The 10,836-nt window shown below is 37.8% G+C and overlaps 1 protein-coding gene across 2 annotated transcripts; it reads left to right on the forward strand.

Moving 5' to 3' along the window:
* Positions 1–1,036: 1,036 nt before the first annotated feature.
* LOC136168883 (tripartite motif-containing protein 77-like) lies at positions 1,037–10,514 on the forward strand. Of its 2 annotated transcripts, XM_065936609.1 has the most exons (6): positions 1,037–2,478; positions 3,699–3,794; positions 6,404–6,634; positions 7,940–7,962; positions 8,673–8,770; positions 10,021–10,514. In XM_065936609.1, the coding sequence occupies exons 1-6, from the start codon at positions 1,897–1,899 to the stop codon at positions 10,512–10,514; spliced, it is 1,524 nt and encodes a 507-aa protein (XP_065792681.1). In that variant the 5' UTR covers positions 1,037–1,896. The 2 variants fall into 2 exon arrangements, with proteins under 2 accessions (XP_065792681.1, XP_065792682.1); XM_065936610.1 differs by lacking the exons at positions 6,404–6,634; positions 7,940–7,962 and having other exon boundaries at positions 3,699–3,798; positions 8,654–8,770.
* The last annotated feature ends 322 nt before the right edge of the window (positions 10,515–10,836 follow it).

Here is a 10,836-nt window from a genome sequence, read left to right on the forward strand (position 1 = left end):
ATAATTTTTACCTTTATTTTTCTGTGCATAATCTTTATTTTTATTTTTCCTACTTCTGTGGCTCCCATAATGAATTTCTCTTTGTAAAAAAAAAAAAATTTCTCCTTGTTATTGGTTTTTACTCAGTTTCAATATAACTTGCCTAGTTGTGTTTTTGTTTGCTTATTTGTTTTGTATTTTCCTGTTTGATAGTCTCTGAATATCACAGATCTCTTTTATTGTGTCTGACACTAATTTTGGAAGAGCCTCTACTGTTATTTCTTTAAATGCTTCTTTTGCCCTGTTGGGTTTCCCTGGTGGTTCAGCTGATAAAGAATCTGCCTGCAGTGTGGGAGACCTGGGTTTGATTCCTGGGTTGAGAAGATCCCCTGGAGAAGGAAAGGTTACCCACTCCAGTATTCTGGCCTGGAGAATTCCATGGACTGTATGTATAGCCCATGGGGTCGCAAAAAATCGGACATGACTGAGTGACTTTCACTTCACTTTGCCCTATTATATCTTCATTTTCTTTCTGGAAATCTAATCACACAGATGTTAAACAATGTTAAACAACAGTTAATGTTGTCTTGCTGCTCTTTGATGCTCTGTTCTGTTGTAACATTTTACCCTTTGATTTTGTGTTTAGCTTTTGTATTTTACACTGACATACTGCTATGCTCACTGATAATTTTCTTACTTGTATTGCACCTACTTCTGAACCCAAACATAAAATTCTCTGCATATGTTATATCTAGCCTATCTGCTTGTCTTATAGTTTTCATCTGTCTCCTGAAATTACCTATCTTGCATGTTGTCAACATTTTTTAAATAAAAGTCTTTAATATACTAATAATAGTTATTATTTTTTAATTAATTTATTTATTTTAATTGGAGGCCAATTACTTTACAGTATTGTAGTGGTTTTTGCCATACATTGGCATGAGTCAGCCATGGGTGTACATGTGTCCCCCATCCTGAAACCCCTCCTACCTTCCTCCCCATCCCATCCCTCAGGGTCGTCCCAGTGCACCAGCCCCGAGCACCCTGTCTCATGCACTGAACCTGGATTGGTGATCCGTTTCACATATGATAATATACATGTTTCAATGCTATCCTCTCAAATCATTCCACCCTTACCTTCTCCTACAGAGTCCAAAAATCTCTTCTTTACATCTGTGTCTCTTTTGCTGTCTCACATATAGGGTCATCATTATATCTTAGTCATCTTAGTAGTTCTAATATCTGTTTTATATCTAAGTCTGGTTCTGATGATTGCTTTGTATGTTTAGACTAAATTTTTCTTGCCTTATGATATGCCTCATTATTTTTGTTGAACCCCTGACATATTATACAAGGCAGTAGATACTGTGCTAAGTTCTTTTTGTATGCAGTGGTAAACACAAACTTTCTTCTGCTAGGATTTTAAGTATAGAGATTTGTGTTAATTTAGTCTGGCATTGGCCTCTCCAGAATTAGGTAACTATTGTTCAATGCCATTGTCAAAAACTGTTTCTTTCTATGTTTTTGTTATCCTTAGACTATTGGCTTTTCTCCTCAGGCTGGTTCATGCTGTGATCACAAAATGGCTATGCAAGTGGGCATTATATCTGCAAAATGTCCAGAAACAGAAAAAGCCATCTGTTTATTCCATGCATCTCCTCTGGAACAAGAAAATTTTTTCCTAAAATTGTCCTAGGAGTTTTAGTGTCTTATTTCATTGGTCAGGATTGGAACAAATACCTTGTGCTGACCAATCAGAGTAAAAAAGGGGAAAATTGTGATAGTTTTGGACACAGTGTGACCCGCTGCCTAGGAATAAGCCCAGATCCTCTGATTTCTTTGTCTTTCAGAAAGAGATAACATATGTGGAAAACACTGGATTTCCAATAGGGAAATGAGAAGTAGTGCTGGAGGCCAATGGTGGAAAATAATGATGCATTTTACTGGTCTGTAGGACTCTCTTTTCCCCACCATCCTCAAAACATGGGCTGTCCTCCTATAGTACATATGTGCATTAGCGAGAGAAAGCTTAAGCTCAGCTCACATGCCAAGGGTAAACACAGTCTTTTCCTTTTTTTCCTTAGAAACATGGCATCTGCCTCCGCACAGTGTCTCCCCAGTGAGATCATCTGCTCCATCTGCCAGGACACGTTCACAGACCCTGCCACCATTCGGTGCGGGCACCGATTCTGCACTCCCTGCCTCTGTCTCTTATGGGAAGATGCCCCAGCAGTTACTTGCTGTCCTGTGTGCAAGGCGGTGTCTCCGAAAATGGACCTCAAGAGCATTATTCTTGCTGAGAAACATATTCATTCTACCGGAAACTCAGTTATCTGCCAGTTACCTGGCTCTGCCAAGCAGATGTGTAGGACACACCAAGTGATGAAGCTCTACTTCTGTGAAGCCGACAAGAGCCTGCTGTGTCTGTTCTGCTCTTGTTCTGCAGGGCATGCCACTCACGAACACTGTTCAATAATGCAGGTTGCAGAGCACTACAGGGTAAGTAATATGCACTTTAAAATGAACTTTAAAATGTGGAGGATCCTGTATCTGATAGGCACTGAGGAAAACACATTGGTTAATAACCATTATCATTTTATGCTATTAACAAATACAACTTCTGAACACCACGTGCCAGGCACTATTCTGAAATCTAGAGATAAAGCAGTGAAGAAACTAGCTAACATCCTTGCTCTCCTGATGTTTAAATTCTGTTGGGCTGAGAGGAATGATGATGAAATTGATGAGGATTAGGATGGTGGTGTTTCAGAAGTAATGTGGTAGATGGGCTTCCCTGGTGGCTCAGACCGTTAAGAATCTGCCTGCAATACAGGAGACCTGGGGTTGATCCCTGGGTCAGGAAGATCCCCTGGAGAAGGGATTAGCTACCCAATCTAATACTCTTGCCCGGAGAATCCCATGGACAGAGGAACCTGGTGGGCTACAGTCCATAGGGTCGCAAAGAGTCAGATACAATTGAGCCACTAAGCATGCACACAATATGGGAGATAAATATCTAGTTTCAGTAAGAGTCATTGGCTACTACAAACATGATTATAATGAGCCTGTTCTAACTATAGCAGATTTAGAAACACTGGCCAACATTTTCTAACAGTGCCACAGGAAAGCTGAGGGCTAATATTTCACAATTAAATATAAAGAAAGAGACCTCACAGAATGAATTAAAAGGTATTCCTTCCTCTTCTATTATTTTAGAAGAGTTGGAGAAAGGTTAGTATTGATTCTTGTTTAAATGATTGGTGCATTTCATCAGTGAAACCATCTGGTTCTGGGCTTCTCTTTGTTGAGAAATTTTTTCATTATCGAGTCAATCTCTTTACTACATACAGCCCTGTTCACATTTTCCATTTCTTCTTGAGTTAATTTTGGTAATTTGTGTCTTTCTAGGAATTTGTTCACGTTGACTTAAAAAAATGCATAATGTGAAAAAAAAAAGCAAGATTCACTTTTGGAAATTGACCAGGTTATTATAAATTCAATGCTAGATTCCTCAGATAATGGATTACATTTTTCAAATTTAGACATTCTATCTTTGCTTGATCTCCTCAGATTTAGGAGTTAGTATTCCAAAGGAAAATCACTGAAATCTCTGCTCTCTTTACTGTTTGTCCCATGTTCATCCCTTTATATCTTCTTTTAGGTATCTGAAATGTACTAATTTTGCTTTTCTAGTACTCCAAATTATAGTTATTTTGCAGGAGCACCTTCTGATGCAAATGAAGTCTATTTGGAAAAAGAAACAGGAAAATCAACGAAATATAAAAAAAGTGACCAATATATTTAGAGCATGGGAGGTAAGTCACAGACCCTGAATCCCTTGAAGCCAGTTTGGAACAAATATCCTGGTAACTTACAGTGGAAGAACTTGAATTAAATCATAATGTCCCCTGAGAGGGTAATCAGAGACAGCTGCGTATGGAAAAACATGACCTTCAACATATGATTTCATGTTGAATGACCCCAATAAGTAACTAAAAATTTTTTCCTGATTTTCTTGATAAAGCAATATCTACCACTAACATTTCAGCAGAGACAAGAAAATGCAGTATCACAAAACAAAATGCAATGGTCACTCAGATGGAGGTAAAAAAAGAGTTCTGTAGAAGCTTAACAAACTTTGATTGTTAAACTTCTCAAACAAATAAAAATCATCCTGAAGCTAATGTTTTAGTAGAACCTGTAAATTCATAACATAGAGATCTAAGGTACAAGAAAGCTAAATATGAGAAAAAATCATGGAATTATCTGGGGCATGTAGATAGTTCTGAATAATTAGTATATAGGGTATGAGGCAGGCAGTGAAAGATATGGCCGGCAAGGTAATTATAGCCATGGCAAGATGCCAAGCTAAGGATTTGGGGTTTTTATTATTCATTGGTTAACATTTATGAATGGAGAACCTGAAACTAAAGAAGTTTAACTACATCTTCATTTTCAAAGAACTCAGTCACTTCTAAAGAAGACATATCAGCAGGCTATTTTACAGAATATTTCTGTAAATATTCTGTATGTGGTGCTGTAAAAATACTGGGCAATAACAAAATTACCCTGATCATTTAGGATGGCTTTCCTAATGAACCATTCTTTCACAGGAGGGCATGTGATGTATTGCTCACTGTTCTAGGTCCATAAAGAGATATGGGAATGGGCAAAAAGGAACAAAGCAATGACTTCAGTAGGATATAATCTTGTAAGAGAAGTCACATAATAAATAAAGAAGAATAACATTTATAAAACATCACATTTGTAAAGTTCTTGGAAGAAAATTAAACCAGATATATATAAATAGTACAGGTTTGGGGGATGTATGCTGGCCAGAGAACACCCATCGTGATGGTTACATCAGGGTAGAGATCTACAAGATCACAAAAGTAGTGAGCCAGACTTTCTGAGAACACATCCTTCAGGAGCACAGAAGACAGAAGCTATGGTCTGAAAGTTTGGGTCCCCCCCAATTCAAATGTTGAAATTCTAACCCCCAAAATGATAGTGTTAGGAGATTTGGCCTTTGGAAAGTGATTAGGTCAATAGGAAAGAATCCTTATTAATGGGATTCTTATAAACTAAGCCCTAAACAACAAAAAAAAAGACGATTAGTAGAGACTTGCCCCTTCTGCCATGTGAGGACACAACCAGAGAATGGCTGTCTAGCCAAGGCATAGAAGAAACCTAAATGTTCGTTGACAGATGAGTTGATAAAGAAAATGTAGTATATTTATACAATGAAATACTGCTCAGCCATGAAAAAGAATGAAATAGTGCCCTTTACAGTAGTAGCATGAATGGATCTAGAGATTATCATACTAAGGGAAGTAAATCAGAGAAAGGAAAATATCATATGCTATCACTTACATGTGGAATCTAAAAGAATGATACAATTACACTTATTTACAGACCAGAAATAGGCCAATAGTCACAGAAAACAAGCCTATGGTTATCAAAGGGGAAAGTGAGGGGAGGGACAAATTAGGAGCTTGGGATTAACATATATAAACTATTCTACATAAAAATAGATAAACAACAAGGACCTACTTTATAGCACAGGGGACTATCAGTTCAGTTCAGTCGCTCAGTCATGTCCAACTCTTTGTGACCCCACAGACTGCAGCATGCCAGGCTTCCCTGTCCATAACCAGCTCCCAGAACTTGCTTAAACTCACATCCATCTCATCCTCTGTCGTCCCCTTCTCCTTCCACCTTCAATCTTTCCCAACATCAGGGTCTTTTCTAATGGGTTGGCTCTTTGTATCAGATGACCAAAATTTTGGAGCTTTAGCATCAGCCCTTCCAATGAATATTCAGGGCTGATTTCCTTCAGGATTGACTGGTTGGATCTCCTTCTGTCCAAGGGACTCTCAAGAGTCTTCTTCAACACCACAGTTCAAAAGCATCAACTCTTCAGCACTCAGCAGGGAACTACAATCAATATCTTGTAATAACCTATAGTGAAAAAGAGTTAGAAAAAAGAATATAGCTATACACATGTATATGGATAACTGAATCACTTTACAGTATACCTGAAACTAACACAATACTGAAAATCAATAATACTTCAACAAAAAAATACATGCATATGGTAAAAAATGAAAACCAAGTATGTGAATGTGCTTGGTAAATTGGAGTATATTTTAATTATTATTAAGTGGGGAAAAAAAGGTGCCTATTTAAGAGGTGGGCTCTCACTGTACACCAAACCTGCTGGCACTAATCTTGTATTTCTTACCTTATTGAACAGTGAGAAGTAAATGTCTGTTATTTATAAGCACTCAGTCTTTAGTACTTTTGTTATAGTAGTCCAAATGAACTAAGACAAGCATTCTATATATAACACATAGACAACAGATGATAAGGGAAGAAGAAAACCATCCAAATACATGATCTAATTAATCTAATGTCACTGCAGGGTTTTATAAATCTACGACTGGTGATGATACGAGCTGAATACCCTAAAGTGTGTCAGTATCTCCAGGAAGAAAAGCAAAAACATTTAGAGATGTTGGCAATTGAAGGCACAGTTCTTTTTCAGCGACTCAATAGAAATGTAGCCAGAATGATTCATATGGGGAAACTCCTGAGAAAAATATATGAGGAACTGAAGGAAATGTGCCTTAAAGCAGATGTGGACATGCTCCAGGTAAGGACTAAGGAAGGATGTTGGGTGCAGAACAGCAACCTGCTTGGAAAGCACTTATATCATTTGACATTATATCCTCTTTGACTTCCATTATTTTTCTGACTCCAAAGTCCAGATTCTGACTCTTCTACCTCTGTGATGGCAGGTTTTGTTCCTCCAGCATAACCTGGAGACAAAACATCGATTTTGCCTTCTATGGAAGAAGGAGGACTATGTGGAAAGATTCAAGTAACAGAGACAGAAATAAAATCTCCCAAACCTTCTTATATCCATCTACCATAGAGTTGCCCTTCCAACTCTACAGGTTTTGCATCTGGGGACTCAACAAACCACTGATGGAAAATATTTTCAAAGAAAATTCAGAAATTTCAAAAAAGAAAAACTTGAATTTACCAATGCTGACAATGATTTACATAGCATTTACATTATATTAGATCTTATAAGTAATCTTGTTATTTAGTCACTAAGTCATGTCCAACTCTTTTCAACCCCGTGACCTATAGCCTGCCAGGCTTCTCTGTTCAGGCAAGAATACTGGCTGTTCATTGTTCAGTTGCTAAGTTGTATCCGACTCTTTGCGACCCTGTGGATGGCAGCACTCCAGGCTTCCCTGTCTTTCACTAACTCCCAGAGAATACTGGAGTGGGTTGCCACTTCCTTCCCCAGAGGATCTTCTCAACTCAGGGATCTAACCCTTGTCTCCGGCTGGGCAGGTACATTTTTTACCACTGAGCCACCTGGGAAGCCTTTAAATAATCTACAGATGCTTAAAGTATACAGGAAAATGTGTGTACATTATATGGATATACTGTACCATTGTATATAGGAATTTGAACACCTGATGGATTTTAATATCCAAGGGGGATCTTAGAATGAACTCCCCTCATATAATGAGGGATGACTGTGTTAAACAGATAATTTATATTTGCACTTGATAATACGTGTAATGTGTAACCATAGGATGCATTCATCCTTTCTATTGTGAAATTCGAGATTTGGAGTCCACACACCAAAGAACTTTGGGGAAACCCCTGTGAATACTTCTGTATATCAAGACAAAGAACAGTCATTCATGCACCCTAAGAACATTTGACTTTCAATTTTGTCAAGATTATGATCTTGTCAAGTGTATGTAAATGTGAGACTGGATTTCATATTTATAAGGAGAAGGGAAATGACAAATGATTTTATCCAAGGAAGAAAACTAGAAATAATGAGTTTCCCAGTATAATCTCATATACTCAAACTAGACTTAACAGGAGAGTTTGTGCTGAAAACTAAGTCTTCTTCACCTTTTCTTTACAGGGTGTGGAAGACACAATGAAAAGGTAAGTTTGCCCCTCTATTTAAATTATGATAATTGTGACAGTGATCAGGCTATTTCTGCTAAGATAAACCCTTCCTTTCAATGAGAAGTTTCTTTCTCTCTGTATTTATTCCTTCCTTCTCTAATAGTCTGCCAGGTTTTATATAGTCTACCCTTTGGTGACAGTATGTTTGAGCGGAGATCAGTTTCTATCGCAAGGCTTTCTGTAGAAGTTGCAAAAAGACGATTTTTCCTGCCCCTAATTTCCAAATCCTAGTTATCCAAGGATTATTCCTGGTCATCCATGGGAAAGGCAGATAAACTCAGAGAAAGAGTAGGTAGAAGGATGCTGAGAAAAGGAGTGAGGTAGAATTCATCAAGAAAGAACATAAAATAGTGGTGACGTTTCATATGTATTAAATGGTAAGTTCCAATAATTTTCCGCCTATTAGATTTCAGGAATTAAATGAGAATTGCTGTGTGGATCTCCTAGGGAAGCTAGAAGGAAGGAAACAGATACAGTTTTGATTGAGGTGTCACATTCTACTAGGTTTGATATGCCAAAAGCAAGGAAGCAGATAATAAAATATAATAGCAACTGCAGTGTTCCTCCACCTGAGCAGTTAAATTCATACCCTTTAAAGGTAATTATAAGGATTCTGTTGAAGCATCATCAGTGGGTTGCTAATGACACCTTTGGGCCTATTAGTAAGTGGGCCTTTCTCTTTACAGGAGTCAGTTAATGCAGCTGTACATTCCCCAGCCTTTGGACCCACAGCTCAGTACATGGACCATCACTGGGATGTTGGAAAGGCTTAACAGCTTCCGAGGTGAGAAGCGGCACTCTGTGTGAAGGCAATCACATTTCCTACATGAATAGATAACACATTGATGATATCTCTTCACCACGCTGTCTGTTCTTTGTAGAGAACAGGGGAGCAGGTACATATGCAAACCCTTATAACTTATTTATTTTATTTCTAATTATCAGTCAGAAAAGTTAATTGAAGCCTGTCAAAAATAATAAAACATGACACATAGTTTTTTATATAGCTACTTGCAGTGAGTTAAAATAATAATAATAAAAAAACACTTTGACTTATAAAAATGCATATCCATTCAGTGTATTTATGTGGATATTGAGATTCTTAGAATCACCTTAATGCTGTTATTTAAATTTTTACTTGAATATTAAAATTAATGATTGTATGTGAAAAATCACAAGACTTTCAAAAAGCTTGAAAACAATCCTTAGTTCATTGTGTAGAGGCCTCCCTGAGACAAATACAATTGGAGGTGAGCCCGGCGGACAAAGGAGAAGCTGGACTAAGATGGGATGAGTTGGATTCTGATTTAGCAGCGACTCCATTAGAAATTCTGAGAGAAATCACTGCAAAAAAAGAGCACATATAGATATTTGGTTTATTTTATTTTTACTTCCTTAAACATTAAGCCCTTATAGCCTAGGCAATGTGATCCCTATTTAGGACTAAAAGTAGCAACAATGTCATATGAAATATATATTTATTACGATTATTTTTAATTTTGCGATGATTGATTAATGAGATGACTTAAGGGCCATTTTGCTATTTTCTTGACATCTATGAATGGACTCCCAAATTTTTGGTGAGGTAGTGAAAATAAGCCAGAGTCTGACATCCTTATCTTTATGTATTCTCAAAGTTTTCCTTCCTTCAGTTGTACAATTAGAGATTTTCTGGCTCTTTAGATAGATAAGAAGCCCTTCCTGTTCCTTCTATGTATTTCCAGCACACACTCTGTATAAAAGGGTGTGGTAACACAGGGTTTCTAACATCTGTGATTAAAGGGATATGGAACTAGCTGGTATTAACACACTCGTGGGAGCTAATTGCTCCAGAATTTTAGGAAGAATTACTTAAGGACTGGCACCTTGAAACTGATAATGGTGGGCTGAAATATTCCCAGCAAATAAGACAAATCAGTTTTGCTTCATTTCAGAGATTTGGTTGCTAAACATTTGTCACAACACCACTGCACTTATATGTTCCTCAGAACTTGAAACTGTGTTCCTGACTTCATTGCTTTCGTTTTACTGAAGTGTATATTACGCTGGATGGTAAAATAAGAAACTGTCACGTGCCTCTGATTGAAGCCCTGAGATGTCTACAATGCAGTCCTGCCCATCGAGATGTGCCTTGGGACCCAGCACGTCCAGAGAACACTCCTACATGGGGTGCTCAGACCTTCACCGCTGGCAAACACTACTGGGAGGTGAATGTAGGCAACTCCTGTGATTGGGTTATAGGACTCTGCAAGGAGTCCTGGACAAGCAGGAGTGATATGCTGCTGAACTCTGAGGACATTTTTCTACTGCTATGTGTCAGTAAGGATGGCCATTTCAGTCTCTTTTCTACCTTCCCATTCTTACCCCACTATATTCAAAGACCCCAGGGCTACATAGGGGTGTTTCTAGATTATGAATGTGGCATGATAAGCTTTATTAATGTTGCCAGAGGTTCCCTCATTTGTAATTTCCTCTCACGATCTTTCTCTTTCCCTCTCAGACCTTTCATTTGGTGTGGACCCAAATGATCAGGAACAGGCCACAAACCTGACCAAGGTTTTGGTAATTCTAGTAGCTGAGGGGGCTCCTATCCTGGTGACTTCTAGAATGGGGAAAATCAATTATAACTTCACTGTGTTTAACTTCATTTTACCTTTAGGACTTATAATGACTGCATTATTTTTTAAAGTGGTGGTAATGTTAATGATGTCCATTTGTCTTTTATATTTTATTTAAAAGCAATCACTTTTATTTTATTGGGTAGGATATAGGCACTTTTCATTTGCCATCTGAACTTGCTAGAGATCAAAGAACACATGGGTGTGGAAACCCAGTCAAATGCATGAATGC

This window comes from Muntiacus reevesi, chromosome 5 (assembly GCF_963930625.1).
Source record: "Muntiacus reevesi chromosome 5, mMunRee1.1, whole genome shotgun sequence".
NCBI lineage: Eukaryota > Metazoa > Chordata > Mammalia > Artiodactyla > Cervidae > Muntiacus > Muntiacus reevesi.